Here is a 14,524-nt window from a genome sequence, read left to right on the forward strand (position 1 = left end):
CTATAGGGTCACTATGAGTCAGAATCGACGCAACAGCAACGGGTTTTTTCAAAATGGCTAATTTTATATTTAACTTTGTAAGAAATTGAGTTTTCCAAAGTTGTTATACCATTTTACATTCCCACCAGTGGTATGCAAAGGTTCCAGCTGTTCCACATCCTGTTGTTCTTGTTAGATGCCATTGAGTCAATTCTGACTCAGGGTGACCCGAAGGGTGCAGCGTAAAACTACACTCCATAGGGTTTTCCAGGTTGTGACCTTTCAGAAGCAGATCAATAGGCCTTACTTCTGAAGCATCTCCGGGTGGGTTTGACCTGCCAACCCTTTGATTGGTAGTCCAGCACTTAACCATATGCACAACCCAGGGACTCCCTCAACATCCTAGTCAACACTTAGTATTGTCAGTCTTTTTTTAATCTTAGCTATTTTAATAGGTGTATATAAAAATCAAAATCTCATTAATATTTTCATTTCTATTTCCCTAATGACCACTGATGAGCACCTTTTTGTGTGCTTATCTGACATTAGCATAATTTCTCTTTAAATATAACTTCTTTTGTGAGAGTTTTTTCAAACATTTTGCCCATTTTTTTAAATGAGTTGCTTTGTCTTCTTATGATCAAATTTAAGAGTTCTCTGTATATTCTGGATACAAGTCCTTCATCAGACATATGTATTACAAATATTTTCTCCCGTTTTGTGGCTTCCTTTTTGTTTTAACAATGCCTTTCAAAAAGTAAAATTTTTTAATTTTGATCAAATCCAGTTTATCAATTTTTTTTGTGATTTTTTGCTTTTTGTGTCCTAAGATATTTTTTCTGACCCCAAAGTCACAAAGACTTTTTCCTATGTTTTCTTTTAGAGGTTATATAGTTTTAGCTTTTATGTTTAGTTCTATGATCCACAATCAATGTCCATGGAAGCAGCAGTCAACAAATCAAAAGAAGCATCACACTGAGCAAGTTGGCTGAAAAAGACCTCTTTAAAGTGTTAAAAAGGAAAGATGTCACTTTAAGGACTAAGGTGGGCCTGACCCAAGCCATGGTGTTTTCAATCACCTCATATGCATACAAAAGGTGGACAATGAATAAAGAAGACCAAAGAAGAATTGACACCTTTGAGTTATGGTACTGGTGAAGAAATGTTGAATATACCATGGACTGCCAAAAGATCTAACAAATCCGTCTTGGAAGAAGTACAGCCAGAATGCTCATATACTTTGGTAGAGACTTTATCTCACATACTTTGGTCATGTTATCAGGAGGGACCAGTCACTGGAGAAGGACATCATGCTTGGTAAAGTAGAGGGTCAGTGAAAAAGAGGAAGACCCTCAATGAGATGGATTGATACAGTGGTTGCAACAATGTGTTCAAGTATAACAACGATTGTGAGGATGATACAGGACTGGGCAGTGTTCCATTCGGTTGTACGTAGGGTTGCTATGAGTTGGAACTAACTCAGCGGCACCTAACGACAACAAATGATCCGTTTCAGGTTAAATTTTGTGTATGATGTAAGTTCATTTTTTTTCTCTATATGGATACTCAGTTGTTATAGCAGAATTTGTTGAAAAGATTTTCCTTTCTCCATTAAGTTGCCTTTGTCAAAAATACCACAGTCTTGTTTACTGTAGTTTTATGGTAAATCTTGAAATCAGGTAATGTTAAGTCTCCTAACTTTGCTGTCCTTTTAAAAAACTGCTATGGTTATTCTGGATTGTTTACATTTTCATATAAACTTTAAATTCAGTTTCTCAATTAAAAAAAAATTCTGCTGGCAGTTTGATTAGAATTGTCATGAATCTATAGATCAATTTGGCAAGAGGTGACATCTTAACAATATTACATTCCAATCCATGAACATGGTATATCCCTACTTTTGTTTATGTCTTTAATTTCTTTCAACAATGTTTTGTGGTTGTCAATGTATAGGTCTTACATAGGTTTTGTTAAATTTATCTCTAAGTATTTCATATTTTTAGATCTATTGTAAATGGAATTATATTTTTTAATTTAATTTTACAATTGTTCATTGCTAGTATTTAAAAATATTATGACTTCTGAATACTGATCTTGAATCCTGCAACCTTGCTAAATTTACTTATTAGTTTTAGTAGTTTTCTCATAGGCTCCTAAGGATTTTCTATGTACATGATTATGTTGTCTTTGAATATAAACAGATTTATTTCTTCTTTTCCAATCTGTATACCTTTATTTGCTTTTCTTATCTTAATACACTGGTAAGGACCACCAGTATAATGATGAATGTAAGTGGTGAGAGTACACACCCTTTGCCTTGTTTCTGATATTAGGGGAAAAGCATTTAGCCTTTTATCATTAAGTACTGCAATTTTCCTGATGACTAATGAAGTTAAGAGCCTTTTCATATATTTATTGGTTATTTAAATATTCCCTTTGTGAAGTGTCTGCTCTGATTTGTAAAAGTTATGTATATATTATGGATCTGAATGAATGTATTACAATATTGCTTTTGTAATCAGGTGACAGTATAGTGTGGATCTACTTCCCATTGGTTAGTTTGTCCATCCTTGCATAAATATCATACTGTCCTAAGTACTATACTACTGAAAAACAAACAAACCCACTGCCATCGAGTTGATTCTGACTCATAGCAACCCTATAGGGCAGAGCAGAACTGTACCATAGGATTTCCAGCAGAACACTTACCACTGTGTTACCAGGGCCCCACTATACCACTAGTAAATAATATATATACTAATTACTATAGGTCTTGATACCTGGGAGTGTAAGTCCTTCAGCTTTGTTCTGCTCTTTCAGTCGTGCCTTTTAACAGTTGTCTAGTATTTCATTTCACATATGTACCATAATTGTGTCAATCTACTGATGGATATTTAGGTTTTTCCAGTTTTGGGGGCTTTGTTTTATTTTTTGTATTATAATGCAACAACATTCTTGAACACATATCTTCTCCCATTTGAGCATATATTTGTAGGTTAAATTGTACATTTTAAAACTCCAAGACAAAACTTTTCTTTTACCTAGGCAGTTGTACACAAAATAAGCTAGAGATTTAACATACAATTATTTCTTAAAATCATCTAATAGTATATTAAAATAATAGTTCTTTACAATCAAACAAAAATGGACTTATTTTTAATTTCTAAATCACCATCTTACCTGAATTATATAAGAAACAACAATAAAAGTAAACACTTAGCTTGAGCCAGACTCTATGTTAAGTCCTTCTACATGCATTAACTCATTTAATCTTGACAATTCTCCCATGAGATATTTACTATTATTATAGTCATTTTAGAGTGAGGATACCGATGCACAGAGGTTAAGTAACTTGCTAAGATCAACTAATAAATTGCGGAGCCAAGTAGGCTGAACCCAGGCCCTAGACCTCTTCACTTGCCACTTGATAATGCCAGTAAGAGAACTCAAGGATCAACACTGCACCCAAACTCTACTTTCCCAATTTCAGTTTTTTACATGCTGAATTTATATATTATTCTTTTTTCAATAAACTCGATTTAAATTTAAAAGTCTTGCAAGTAATAAAATTATTCACATTTAAGATAAGCATTAAGATATAGTGGAAAGAATATGACTCGTGGACATGAATTTAATAATCTTAGCTCGGTAATTTACTTGCTGTGTGACCTGGGATAAGCAACCTAACTTCTTTGAGTGCTATTTTTATTGCTGGAAAAACAGAGATAATATAAACTTCCTCAATAGGTTTTTGGGGAATAAAAAAGGGAAAATATATTAGTGTACCAAACATACTGACTGGCACACAACAGAAATTCAATTAGGGTTGGCTTCCTCTTCTCCCCTCTCGGCCTTTAAATAAACAAGATCCAATCTATCACTGCCCTAACATTTCACTAATGGGTCAAGTGCCATAGTAAAAATATTACCACACCAAATGATTTTTTATAAGTAACTATTTGTATTTTTACTTGGATTCAATACTGAAATGCACTTGCCAAAAAAAGCATTTCAGCATATTTACTAATAAACTGTTTCAAGCCACATTTTAGGAAAGCATAAAACCACATCCAGAACAAAAATTTATAAATGTTTTCAAGTTCCATATAGCACCTAATTACATTATTCTGTAAAGCTAACAGAAAATTCTCCTCTAGCAAGATCACTATGTTCCATTATTCATATTGCTGTCACAAACGGAAAAAGTATTTTTGCTCCCAAACATTGTTTAGAAATTCGTACAACAAACAAAATATGGCTACTAATTCAACGATTAACATATACTCATTTGAAACCCAAACCAATAAACAACCAAAAACCTTTGAAGTATTTTAGTTTACCCCAATTGATATCACTCTATGAAATGAAGAGGTATCAGTTTGCAAACACAGGCTACCAAAAGGCAATTTTTGGTGAGCCACCAATACTTTGTGGTAACCCACATTTATCAAATGAACTGATACATAAAGAAAAACACTAATTTGCTTTATTTTTCCATGACTTTATTCGATGGCCTCTTTCTGTACTTTCAGTATAGTATTTAACATTAAAATAGTTCTAAACAATCAACTGGATCCCTGGCTGGCACAAACGGTTAAGCATTAACTACTAGCTGAAAAGTTGGTGGTTCGAACCCACCCAGAGGAGCCTTGGAAGACAGGCCTGGCGATGGGGTCACCATGAATCAGAATCAACCTGATGGATGGCAACAAACAACAACAATCAATTTAATTATACTTAACTGATTATTGGATTAATACACAAAAATTGCCAGTTAATTCCAAGGCAGGTTAGCTGCTAAACTGTTTACTGTCCTACTTCCTTAAGAAGGAAGCAACAAGGCCAAGTTCTCTCTTTTTACAAAGATGAACACATGGCAAAGCAGTAACTTTCATCTCTGTTAACTGAGCTGCATACAATCACTGATCTATCTCAAGACATACTGGAGATTAATACATTGCAAAATGTTACTTGGGCTCCCCCCACCCCATTTCTGTCCTTGGCAACACCACTCTCCATTTACATAGGCTTGGCATCACCTCTGACTCCACTCACTCACCAGCCACATTTCAAGTTCTGTAAATCCTACCTCTTGACTACCACTATCGCATCTGTCTCTTTTCCACTCCCTCTGCTCCCCATCTTGGTTCTGGCTTCCTCTCATCTGATCATCTCTGGTATGAATTTAAATAACAAACCCATGTCCCTGCCTTCATTCTGGCCCTCTCCAATTCATTCTCCTCATGCTATTCCAGTGATCTTTCTGAAACCAGAAATCCAATCATGTCACTCTTTTGCTTCAAATTCATTGGTTTTTCATCAAAATGCTGAACAGAGTTACCACACAACCCAATAATTCCACTCTTAGGTACACAGTCAAAAGAAATGAAAACATGTCCACACAAAACCTTGTACGTACACTTGCTCATAGCAGCATTATTCATTAGAGCTAAAAAGTGGAAACAACCTACATGCCTGTCAACTGATGAATGGATAAACAAAATGTGGTATATTCATACAATAGAACAGTATTCAGTAACAAAAAAGAACGAAGTACTGGTCCATGCGAAAACATGGATGAATCTTGAAAACATTATGCTAAGTGAAAGAAGTCAGTCACAAAAAGACCACATATTGTATAATTCCATCTATGTGAAACGTACAGAATAGGAAAATACAGAGACAGGAAACAGATCAGTGGTTGCTTGAGGCCGGGATGGGAAAGGAATGGGAATGACTGTTAATATGTACAGAATTTCTTTTGGGGATGTTGTCAACGTTCTAAAAATTAGATTGTGATGACAGTTGTACAACTCTGTGAATATGCAAAAAACCATGGCACTGTGTACTTTAAATAGGTGAATTTACAGTATGTAAAATGTATTTCAATAAAGCAGTAAAAAGGAAAAAAAAAAAAAAGAGTACCACATCTACGCTGCTTTCTGGAAGAGAATCTATTCTTATGCCCAAGTTCACTTAAAAACATGATAGAATAAAGTCTCTACAGCTATATGAAAAAAAGAAAAAGAAAAAAAGGAATGGCTTCACCATTGTCTTCTAGGATAAAATCCAAACTTCTTAGCATGTAGTAAAAAAGACCTTCATTAACTTTCCCACCCCTTCTACCTTTCCTGCCTCATCTTTTACCCTTGACCCATATAAGCCCTTTGACCCCCAGAGGACAAAACCTCCTGCATGAACAACACAGAGTGGCTACAAGCATGAGCTCTGGAAGTCAGACAGAATGGGATTTGCAGCTGTGATCGTGATTTTAAAGGAGTGATTCAACTACTCAAGAGCTTCCCTCTCCTCAGTGTAAAAAATGGGGGAAATCCACCACAAGGCTATGAGGATTAAATGAGATAATGTATATAAAATATAAAATGCTTAGCATAGTGCCTGGCACATGGTAAGTGCTCAATGCATGATAGCCATTATCATCATACCCTGAAGAAGCCAAATTCTCCCTCCCCTCTGGGACACTGTCTAGACAGTTTCCTGGCCTGGAATGCAGTTCTCCACCCGGTCCACCTATTAAACATCTACATAGTCTCCAAGAGAGAGCTACAATGTCACCTCCTCCTTTTCACTTTCCTCAAGGAGGTAAGCCCCTCAAGGGTAGGGCTAATATCTGTTCATCTGTGCATCCCCAGGCTTACCACAATGCCAGTTTCTTGGGGTTTTTTTTTTGAGAAGTATATATTAATGATTACTATTATGTATATAGACTAGAATATTGATTGTCAAGCTTCCATACCCCGCACACAAGCCAAGAGCAGGGCAAATGTGTTCATCATTTTAACTTATGATTTCTCCCCTTCATTTACACGCCTGCAGCTAATACGTATTGAATACAGATAAAGTCCTAACTGCTCTACAGAGATGATCTCATTTTATCCTTACTTGCATCAACCCTTTGGGGCAGGTGCTATTATTTTATAGATGAGAAAACTGAGGCACAGAGAGATGCTGACTGGTACATTTACTTCTAATGGAAAAAAAAAATCAGGGAAAAGAAAAGGAAAAAGCATGTGCATGCTACCATGTTAGTCCACTGAACTGAATACATTCTAGGGGCTGTTTTAAAATATCCATTATTTGCATTTTTCCTTGCTTCTAAGATAACTGCAAGGGCAGCTTTTTTCAGGAGAGAATCATAGCCTTGCACAACCCTCCTCCCAAGGTATCTTCCCCCCATCTTTTAGAATAAGCCAGAATTCTGGCCAACTCATGGATTTGTAAAACTAGATATTCCTTAGTCTGGTCTCACAAGGGAGAGAAACAGGACGACACAATTTTAAAGCTTTCGAAGTCACGTTGAGGATTCTAGGGACCTCCATACAAATCCAGGAAGTCCTGGAATCAGATGTTCCTCAAAGCCTCCACCACCAAATCTGTAAACCGAGGCTCTGGCTGCTGTCACAGACATCACCACCTCGGTTATGAGGCCACAGCCTGCCAGTGCAGGCTTCAGCATTTAGGAGTGAGTTGTAACAGGTTTCTGAGAGCAATAACAGTGCTTCCATGACCCACACTAGCAGAGCTTAGAAACTTTCAAACCACAGGGAAGCAGCCCCTGAAGTCTCATGTCCTAGGATCTTATTTTCCCTGGGAAACAAATACAGCCTCCTGTCCAGTCCAGAATGACAAGCACAAGCTGAGGGCATCAGCTTGGTGGAGACCATAACTACTAGGCTTCCTAAGTTGGCAAGATACTACGTGCCTTCTAGTCTCATTAACAAGAATGTATCACTTATTCAGGCTCGTGGGTGCATACAAGACAAATTACTCAGTACATTCAAGAAAAACAAACAGTACGTCCCTTGAGATGAGAAAGAAAACCAGAGCATTCAATAAATCTGATAAAACTTAAAAATAAATCCATAAAATTAGCGAAAACCATTAATGACGCACTCACATAAAACTAACGGAACATGTCATTCATGAAATGTAATATTCTTCACTCCTTTTTAATTTCCTGCAATAGGCTTTGGCACTACCACTTAAACCAACATCACCCTCTACTTGTTTAAATACAAAAGTGTTCTCTGGTTTATATTTCTTGGTTGACTACTCCCAAACATTCCCAATACTACTTCATTATTAAGATCTACTGACAGCAATTCACATCTCTAGATGAAATAAAAAGTTGGTAAAAATCCCCAAGAGTACAAGAACACGAGATCAAACACGTGAACCGGCAGAAATTCACATAAAATATATTTTTCTTGGACTTTTTAATTTAAATGCTAATTCATTCAGTTAATAAACACAGTAGAGTAGCAAATATGAGCAGAGAACACGGTCTACAAAATTCTAAGCAACATGTCAATATTTTTATTTTATTAGTTTTTTTTTAATTGTTGTAGTTTAGATGAAGTTTACATTTCAAGTTAGTCTCCCATACAAAAATTTATACATACATTGTTATGTGACCCTAACTGCTCTCCCCATACTGTGACAACACACTCCTTTCCACCCCTGATTCTCCAGCAACATATGTCAATATTTTTACAAATAATTATTGTGCCTCTGGTTCTCATGAAGTTTACATTCTAGTGAAGAGGGACAATTAAATAAAGAAACAAAGTGCAAATTTCAGATGGTGATAGGTGTTCTTATGAAAAATGAATGATATGATAAAGAGAATAATTAAGACACCTAAAAATTTCCTAAGTGCTAACAGAGTTATTAAAAAAAGATACTTTAATCCCAAACTTTAGGGATGAACTATGCAATGTATATGGGTGGCATTAGCAGAAATAAGAACAGAGGCCCAAGAGAGGAGGGAAAAATGTCAGCAGGAGAAAGGAAAAGGAGCAACGGCTGAAAAAAAGGAGGACGAGAGAACAATGGCCCATTGTGCCAATAACTCAGTAGCCTATTCCCAATTTATCAGAGAGGTGTGTACTTTTTTGATCCATGGGCTCACTGTATCAGGTCAAACCATATTAGAAACCACCTATGCTACCATGATTCTATTTGACATGAAATAAATAAATATTTTAAAACCAGAATTAAAGAGAGAAATAGAACCTTACTCAAGCCTAGGAATAAGATCCTTGAAAACAGTTTTTTTCTTTTTTAAGAACCCCATCCTCAAGTGCACACTTGAGAGAGCTATTTAACTATTTAACTCAGCCGTACAAGATCTGGAGCCCTGGTGGCGCAGTGGTTAAGAGTTAGGCTGCTAACAAAAACGTCAGCAGTTCAAATCCACCAGCTACTCCTCGGAAACCTTATGGGGCTGTTCTACTGTGTCCTATAGGGCTGCTGTGAGTCGGAATCCACTCAACGGCAATGAGGTTTTTTTTTTGGGGGGGGGGGCGGGGTGGAGTACAAGATCTATGCTAAACATGAGCAATTAAGAGTGCTTTTTTAGTAAACTAGTGGGAAAATGATAACACTTTAGGAGCCAAACCAACAGAAAGTACTAACGGAGCTGTCCATTCATCACAGCTTCCCTTCCATCTCTGCCAAGCCCAAGAGTGTGAAACTGTCAATATGCAGTTAAAAATCTATATTGGCCCTTCGTTCCCTGCCTACATCGTCTACCAAACCTCTTATCTACCTATGGCAGGTTGCCACTCCCTGAATGTCCACTTTCATTTCAGGAAATACTAGGAAAGCAAGCAGCCAAAGAGGCTTAAAGAGTTCCATAAACTCATCCTTACAGAAGTCACTCACTATAAAAGCCCATTCAAACTCATGGTTTCAAATACCACCCAGATTAAAGCCTCCCAAAATTATTACATTTCCACATCTTATCTCTCTTATGCCCTTTCTCCAAGTCCATTACTGCTAAAGGGACAACCCCCATCCCCAAAAAAAGAGAGAGAGTAGCTGCTGAGGCTGCTTAGGTACAACCAAACACCTTATGGGATTTTGGTTCCTTGGTTTGGAAGTTTAGGGTCATGGTTTCATGGGACATCCCAGTTAAATGACCTAATAACATGTTGAATGTTTCTATTCTATCTCACTGTTCGCTGCGTAGCATGCTGGGGTCTTAAAAGCTTGCAAGTTGTTGTCCAAGGCACAAGTGGTTTCTATTTGCCTAGAACAACACAGGAAGAAAGAGTCAGAAATAGGAAGAGGATATGGAATGTGTTGCTAACTGCCTCCATGAACAACTGCCACCTCTGCCATGAGATCAGAAGAACTGGATGGTGCCCAGTTACCATTACTGAACATTTTGATCAAAGATTCTATAGAAGAATCCTGCTCAAAAGGGGGAAAATGAGAAACAGAATCTCAAAATCACATGGACTCCAGACCTTCTGGAGCCATGTAGCATGGATGAACTCCCAAAACTACTGCCCTGAGATAATCTTTAAACCCTAAACCAAAAATATCCCCTGAAGTTTTCTTAAAACCAAACAACAGTTTAGCTTAACTAGTAAAGAATGTCTGCCTTGAGCATTATGCTCTTTTAAGATCTATCTATACGGGATCAAAGTGACAACAGCAACTCGAAAGATTAGATACGAAACTTAGGGGGTAGTGAGTTTATGATAATGAGGGAGGAACAACTCAGAAAAGGAGGGTCACACAACTCAAAGAATGTAATCAATGACACGGAATTGTACATGCAGAAGCTTGTGTAGATTCTCAACAACAACAACAACAACAAAAAAAACGAATTACATTTATAAAAAAACTCACCTGAAATCCCTCTCTCAACTGAATTCAACTACTTAAGTAGAAAGGCAACAAAAATCATGACCTCTTTTTTCCTTATTACAGTTTCACACTTTCCTGCCACCCACATAATCAGCTACTAAGTCTTACATGTTATGTAGTATAAATAAGGTTCTTCTGTTTTTACTTCCAAATTTTGATCAATGACATTACCACTTACCCAAGTTCCAACCTTGAGTCATCTTTATAAGAAATGAAGATGAGCCAAAGTTAACCAGCTGGAGAGAAGATAAAGAAATTAGCATTGATTAAGTTCCAATTATGTACCTGGCACTGTATGGCCTAGGAGGCGGATTTTACTATCCCTGCTTTATAAACAGGGAAGAAGTTTTAAGTTTCTCAAATATACCCAATCCGTTTCCAGTCTAACAGTTCAGATCTTCATCACTTCACATTCACAGTATTGCCAGCCTCCTCTACTCCAAATCTGTTCTGAATAAAATATTGCCAGACCTATCTCAGAAAAAATTCCATTTATCACATCAATTCCCTGTTGAGGACAGTGAACGCCTCATGCTTCTCTATTTGTCCACTGAATGATCCATAACTCAATAAATATTTGTTGCCTAAAACCTTCCATGATTCCCCACCAGTCTTGGCTGTTTAGCAGTGAGCAATGGAAGTCAAAAGTAATAAATAGACTTTAAGAGAGAGATGTTGAATATTCAGAACGCATGTGAAAAGCCAAATACATCTCTAAAGCCTTCAAAAGTGGAATCTCTCTAGGACTTTTCACAATTCTGACTCCACACAACCCTGCCCTCTTATCTTAGGGAGTTACTATTGCTGTTGTGGCCATCAAGTCGATTAGGACTAATAGAAACCCTACTGAACACGGTAGAACTGCCTCATAGGGTTTCCAAGGCTATAATCTTTACAGAAGCAGACTGCCACATCTTTCTCCTGAGGAGCGGCTAGTGGGTTTGAACTTCAAATAAGAATGCCTGGGTTCTAACCCCAACTCCTCCAATTCTGGCTACATAACCTCTCCCTATGCTTCAGTTTCCTCTATAAAAGTTCAAGTTGGCCTCTGCTCAAGTTCTTCCACACTTTTTGACTACAAGCCATTCTCCAAAGGTCAGGTGAAATTTCTTTTCCCTTGCAAACTCCTATTGGATGAGCTCAGTCTATCCCTCCACTTACTTGATTTACAAAAGCTCTACAGCAAAAAGAGTCTGAATCATTCATTTTAACTTCTACCTGTAATCATACATTATCTTGCCTCATTTAATTATTTCACATGTGTATCTCCCACTCCGGATGACAGACTCATACTACTCATTGCTCAAGCAGTCATCACTGGCACAATATTAATATCAACAATTAGCACTGTATACTGAATACATAATATGTACCAGGCACTGTGCTAAGTAATCTATTTTTATTTCCTTCAATTTTCTTTAATCCTTTTAGACATCTTTATTCCCATTTCATAGATAAGGAGAGACCTTACCCAAAGCTACAAAACTAGTGAGGATGGGGGTGAAGGCTGAGGATGGGTGATTCAAACTCAGCTATGTCTACTGCCAAAGCACATACTTAATTATTACTTCATACTGTTTATCACTTTGGTCCTTTCACATCTAGGCGTTAAAATTTTCTCTCCTATATTTAAGCTGTTAACAATAACCAAAAGTGGTATTTCTTTGGTCACTTCCAGAATAAACCATTCCTAATAAGTGAGCCATACTCAAGCCTTCACATAAACTCATTAATCCTCAGAGCAACTCTATCACTGCCAATTGACAAATGAGGAAACAGGCACAGAGAAGTTAAATAACTTGCCCAGAGGCACACAGCTACTAAGCAGTGAATTCGGGGGTGAAGTGGTAACTGTGATACATTGCTTCATTCATTAATCTATTCCCTAATTTTTATTATGCACTGTTCTAGGGGCTGGGGCTACAAGACTGAACAAATCAGGAGACTTCCCTGCTCTCATGGAGCTTCCAATCTTATTTCTTTCCTAATGTTTTCATTCGAGGCACAATCCTAAACCCTCTTAAATACCCTAAGATTCCATACAAAATTTTATCTATCTACCTATCTCCTGAGTTAAATTTCCAACTTTGACCATTTTGACATTTAGTAGTAGTGCGAGTCTGGGCAAATCCCTCCCCCTAACTCTCACTGTATGACCTGCAAAAAGATTACTCATGAGATAATGTATTAAGTTGTGCACTTAGCACTGTATACGTTAAATAAATGAGTTTGCCTCTCCCCCTCCCATATAGTGACTTCATAATTTGCGTCCATCACGGAGCACATGTTAAAAGACTTACCCGGAGTTACATAAAGGACTAAAAAGAGACCCACTTTTTACTTTCCAGGACAATTTTCCTTCCAGAATACCATCACTAAGTCTCCAAGTTTAGGCCCTTAACTATTCTGATTCAGATAAATCAGGTTACAACTTGGAAATGATAGCAACTCACTTTAGGGACTGGCAGTGCCTATAAAAATGCTCCCGATGACCTCCTTTAAAAGGCACTTTTGTCTCAGGGAGTAACATAGCCTCACGACCCGGCTCCACGCCCCCGGCCGGGAGATGTGGCACCGGGTAGGAAAATTTCGAGCCTTCACACGAGGTTGTGCCCTGCAGACCTTTCTCCATTCGAAGTGCTCTGCAACTCTCCTGCCACCTGCCAATCCGACGACCACTTACCTCCTCGGGGCTGCAACTCCACTCCCTCCCACCCCGGGCGTCTCCCTAGGGTCCTAGGGCCTGTGTCCCCCGCAGCCCAGGGATCTGCCGCTCGGGCTTGGGGAGCTCGCCCTGGCCTGGGGGGCTGGTACAGGCCAAGCCGAAGGCCTCGGCCCGGGGGCTCTGGCGGTCTGACCTCCCTTGGGTCTTCTCCTCCGCCCTTCTGGTCAGCAGAGCTTTAAGCAGCTGAGCCCTGGCCAGGCCTGAAAGGGGCGAAGCCCCTTACCTATCTTCACGACCGCATCCGCCAAGCACCGGTCCCACTTCCTGCCGAGCTCTGAATCCGACATGTTCCCCCAACCGCAGCTCCAGCTCTCCTTACGGCCGGCCCCCGCGCTCCGACTGCAGGGAAGTCTCGCGAGAGCCGGCTTCTGGTCTTAGGCCCGGAAAGCCGGGGCCGGAGTGCCAAATATCGCGAGATGGTCTAGCTGGTTCCGTCGCTTCCGGTTCTTTCAGTGGGTCATCAAGGTGACTGACCGACAAGGCCCGAGGTGACCCTGACCTTGGAAGCGCGCCTAAGTAAGGTTAGCGAGGCTGACAGGTTTCCTACACGACATCCAGAGCCCTGTCGGGTAGACTGTTCCTCCACACTATCCCCCGACGTTAGCCCTGAAAATCTCACAGGGCAAGAGAAGGCACAGCGCTTAATTTATTCATTCGTTTATTTACTCGCCTTCACTTTTCCCGCTCAGTCGCTTGCTTACTGTCTCATTCACTCGTTTATTACAGTGGAACTCCCGCCTGCACCACTAACGGTCACCTTTGCCAAATCAAATGGAAGCTTCTTTGACCTCTATACAGAATTCGACACGATTGTTCCCGCCTGATCCTTCTCTATTGGACTCCTATGACACCCCTCTTTCCGAATTCTCCTCCCTTTCTGCCTCTTCTCTTTTGGTGTTTATCCAGGAGTGCTTTTTCTCTAATTTCCTAAAGAGTGATGGTTCGCGGGGTTCCATAAGTCCTCTTTTCACTCTCTTCCTGAGTAATTGTAGCCACTGACAACTTACATCGTTAGATCTGAGTCTGCCTCAAGCTTCCTATTCATATATTCAGCCTCCTTGCTGATGACTTTGATTTTAGTCTTCCCCACTTTCATCCTCCATCCTACCAACAAACAAACTTGCTTATGTTATTCCTCTT

At 38.9% G+C, this 14,524-nt stretch overlaps 1 protein-coding gene across 1 annotated transcript in view; it reads right to left on the reverse strand.

The window, feature by feature from the left end:
• Positions 1 to 13,871, reverse strand: part of MICOS10 (mitochondrial contact site and cristae organizing system subunit 10) — a 38,916-nt gene extending 25,045 nt beyond the window's left edge. Inside the window, exon 1 of the mRNA XM_023732140.1 lies at positions 13,608 to 13,871. Within this exon, the coding sequence (XP_023587908.1) occupies positions 13,608 to 13,671 (64 nt within the window). The 5' untranslated portion in view covers positions 13,672 to 13,871. The remainder of the gene's footprint in view (positions 1 to 13,607) is intronic.
• Positions 13,872 to 14,524: the final 653 nt, after the last annotated feature.

The sequence above is a fragment of the Trichechus manatus genome, unplaced genomic scaffold, assembly GCF_000243295.1.
Source record: "Trichechus manatus latirostris isolate Lorelei unplaced genomic scaffold, TriManLat1.0 scaffold00048, whole genome shotgun sequence".
NCBI classification, from domain to species: Eukaryota; Metazoa; Chordata; class Mammalia; order Sirenia; family Trichechidae; genus Trichechus; species Trichechus manatus.